This window comes from Homarus americanus, unplaced genomic scaffold (genome assembly GCF_018991925.1).
Source record: "Homarus americanus isolate GMGI-L3 unplaced genomic scaffold, GMGI_Hamer_2.0 scaffold45698, whole genome shotgun sequence".
NCBI classification, from domain to species: domain Eukaryota; kingdom Metazoa; phylum Arthropoda; class Malacostraca; order Decapoda; family Nephropidae; genus Homarus; species Homarus americanus.
The window spans coordinates 13,971,672-13,974,913 of NW_024735554.1; the positions used below are offsets into that span (position 1 = coordinate 13,971,672).

The 3,242-nt window shown below is 58.8% G+C and overlaps 1 protein-coding gene across 1 annotated transcript in view; it reads right to left on the bottom strand.

Moving 5' to 3' along the window:
- The window catches only part of LOC121871360 (leucine-rich repeat extensin-like protein 5), a 1,632-nt gene extending 116 nt beyond the window's left edge, over positions 1-1,516 (bottom strand). The window contains exon 1 of the mRNA XM_042373579.1: positions 1-1,516. This exon is cut by the window's left edge and continues 116 nt beyond it. Coding sequence (XP_042229513.1) covers positions 1-1,516 — 1,516 coding nt within the window.
- Positions 1,517-3,242: the final 1,726 nt, after the last annotated feature.

The window sequence follows — 3,242 nt, forward strand, 5'->3', positions numbered from 1 at the left end:
TGACATCCTGAGGGTACGAGGGCGGGGACATCCTGAGGGTGCGGGGCGTGTGGGTGACATCCTGAGGTGCGAGGCGTGGCATCCTGAGGGTGGGGCGTGTGGGTGACATCCTGAGGGTGCGGTGTGGCCCTGAGGGTGGGGGTGATCCTGAGGTGGGGGCGTGGTGACATCCTGAGGGTGCGGGGCGTGGGTGACATCCTGAGGGTGCGAGGGCGTGGGTGACATCCTGAGGGTGCGGGGCGTGGGTGACATCCTGAGGGTGCGGGGCGTGGGTGACATCCTGAGGGTGCGAGGGCGTGTGGGGTGACATCCTGAGGGTGCGGGGCGTGTGGGTGACATCCTGAGGTGCGAGGGCGTGTGGGTGACATCCTGAGGTGCGGGGCGTGTGGGTGACATCCTGAGGGTGCGGGGCGTGTGGGTGACATCCTGAGGGTGTGGGGCGTGTGGGTGACATCCTGAGGGTGCGGGGCGTGGGTGACATCCTGAGGGTGCGGGCGTGTGGGTGACATCCTGAGGGTGCGGGGTGTGGGTGACATCCTGAGGGTGTGTGGGTGACATCCTGGGTGCGAGGGCGTGTGGGTGTGACGCTGAGGGCGTGTGGGTGACATCCTGAGGGTGCGGGGCGTGTGGGTGACATCCTGAGGGTGCGGGGCGTGGGTGACATCCGGGGCGTGTGGGTGACATCCTGAGGGTGCGGGGCGTGTGGGTGACATCCTGAGGGTGCGGGGGGTAACATCCTGAGGGTGCGGGGCGTGGGTGACATCCTGAGGGTGCGAGGGCGTGGGTGACATCCTGAGGGTGCGGGCGTGTGGGTGACATCCTGAGGGTGCGGGGCGTGTGGGTGACATCCTGAGGGTGCGGGGCGTGTGGGTGACATCCTGAGGGTGCGAGGCGTGGGTGACATCCTGAGGGTGCGAGGGCGTGTGGGTGACATCCTGAGGGTGCGAGGGCGTGTGGGTGACATCCTGAGGGTGTGGGGCGTGTGGGTGACATCCTGAGGGTGCGAGGGCGTGTGGGTGACATCCTGAGGGTGTGGGCGTGGGTGTGTGTGGTGACATCCTGAGGGTGTGGCGTGTGAGTGACATCCTGAGGGTGCGGGGTGTGGGTGACATCCTGAGGGGTGTGAGGCGTGGGTGACATCCTGAGGGTGTGGGGCGTGTGGGTGACATCCTGAGGGTGCGAGGGCGTGTGGGACATCCTGAGGGTGACATCCTGGGTGTGGGGCGTGGGTGACATCCTGAGGGTGCGGGGCGTGACATCCTGAGGGTGCGGGGCGGTGACATCCTGAGGTGTGAGGGCGTGTGGGTGACATCCTGAGGGTGTGGGGCGTGTGGGTGACATCCTGAGGGTGCGGGGCGTGTGGGTGACATCCTGAGGGTGCGGGGCGTGTGGGTGACATCCTGAGGGTGCGGGGCGTGTGGGTGACATCCTGAGGGTGCGGGGCGTGTGGGTGACATCCTGAGGGTGCGGGGCGTGTGGGTGACATCCTGAGGGTGCGAGGGCGTGTGGGTGACATCCTGAGGGTGCGGGGCGTGTGGGTGGCATCCTGAGGGTGCGAGGGCGTGTGGGTGACTGATCATTTTATTATTATTATTATTATTATTATTATTATTATTATTATTATTATTATCATCACCCAGGATCATCTAGCCGGGTAGTAAAGTGCCTCTCAATGATATAATCACCCCACCACCCCAACTCCTGGATTGAGCGACCTGCCAAGTGTGTAAAAATTACCTTCCTCCTTCCCTTTTCCTCTACTTTCTTGCCTTCCATCCCTTCTTCGTTCCTGCTATCCTCTTCCCTATTCTTCCTTCCCTCTTACTTTAATTCATCCCTTCACCTTTCTCTCCTTTCTTCCTTTCTCCCTTCCTCTTCCCCTTCCTTCCTTCCTTCCCTTTCTTCTTTCCTTCCTTCCCTTCCTTCCTTCCTCCCTCTTCCCCTTTCTCTCCTCCCATCACTTCTTCTCCCCCTTTCATCCCCCCTTCCATCCCTCTTCCCTACCCCTCCCATCCACACTCCTCCCCCTCCCAACCCCTTTCCTCCCCTACTATCCCCTCCTTTCCTATCCCCTTCCTCCCCCCTTTCCTATCCCCTTTCCTCCCCTCTTTCCTCCCTCATACTTCCCACTTCCTCCCCATTCTATCCCCTCCCTTCCCATCCCCCTTCCTCCCTTCCCATCCCTATTCTTCTCCTTTCCATCTCTTTTCCTCCCCCTCCCATTCCTCCTTTACACCCTTCCACCCCTTCATCCTCCTCCCATCCCCTTCTCCTTCCATTCCTCCTATCCCTCTCCCCCCTCCTCCCTCCCCTTCCTTCTCCCTCCCTCCCCTTCCTCCCTTCTCCTCCTCTTCCTTTCTCCCTCCCTCCCTTCCTCCTCCCTCCCTCCCTCCTCATCCCTTCCTCCTCCTCCTATTCCCCTTCCTCCACCTTCCATCCCTCCTCCCAGACCCATCCCCTTTCCTCTCTCCTCCATATACCCCTTCCTCCATATACCCTTCTCCCATTTCATCCCATTTCTCCCTCCCGTCCTTTTCCTTTCCCTTCCATCCCTTTCTCTCCCTCTTTCTCCACCTTCCTACCTACCTTTCCTTCCCCTCCTCCTTCCTATTCCCCTTCCTCCTTTTCCATCCCTCCTTCTCTCCACTTCCCATCCTCTCCACTCCCATCTCCCTCCCTACACTTTCCATTCTTCTTTCCCCTCCTTCCAATCCTCTTCTTCCCCCTTCCATCCGTCTTTCTCCACTTTCCTATCTACCTTTCCTTCACGCTCATATCCCCCTTTCTCTCCCCTCCTATCCCCTTCCTACCCCCTTTCCTGCCCTCCTTCCTCCCCTTCTCTCTACTTTATCACGGTGACCCGGACGCGAATGACGCCAGTGGAGTGTGAACGTCGCCTTAAGATAAGAGACAGTGGTGTGAGAGAGAGAGAGAGAGAGAGAGAGAGAGAGAGAGAGAGAGAGAGAGAGAGAGAGAGAGACTCTTAAAGATAGCAAGGGAAAGCGAGGGAAAGAATGAAGTATATATAAAGAGAGAGAGAGAGAGAGAGAGAGAGAGAGAGAGACTAGATCATACACACACTACTACTACTACCTGTACTTTGCTGTCACTCGGAATCGAGTATGACGATCATCCAGCTATGATACAATGATATGAGTTATTAAAGATGTCATCTTCGTTGGTGAGGTCTGAGGTGACTGTAGAGGCCGATACAGGACCGGCAGGGCCGTCCACAGATGTTG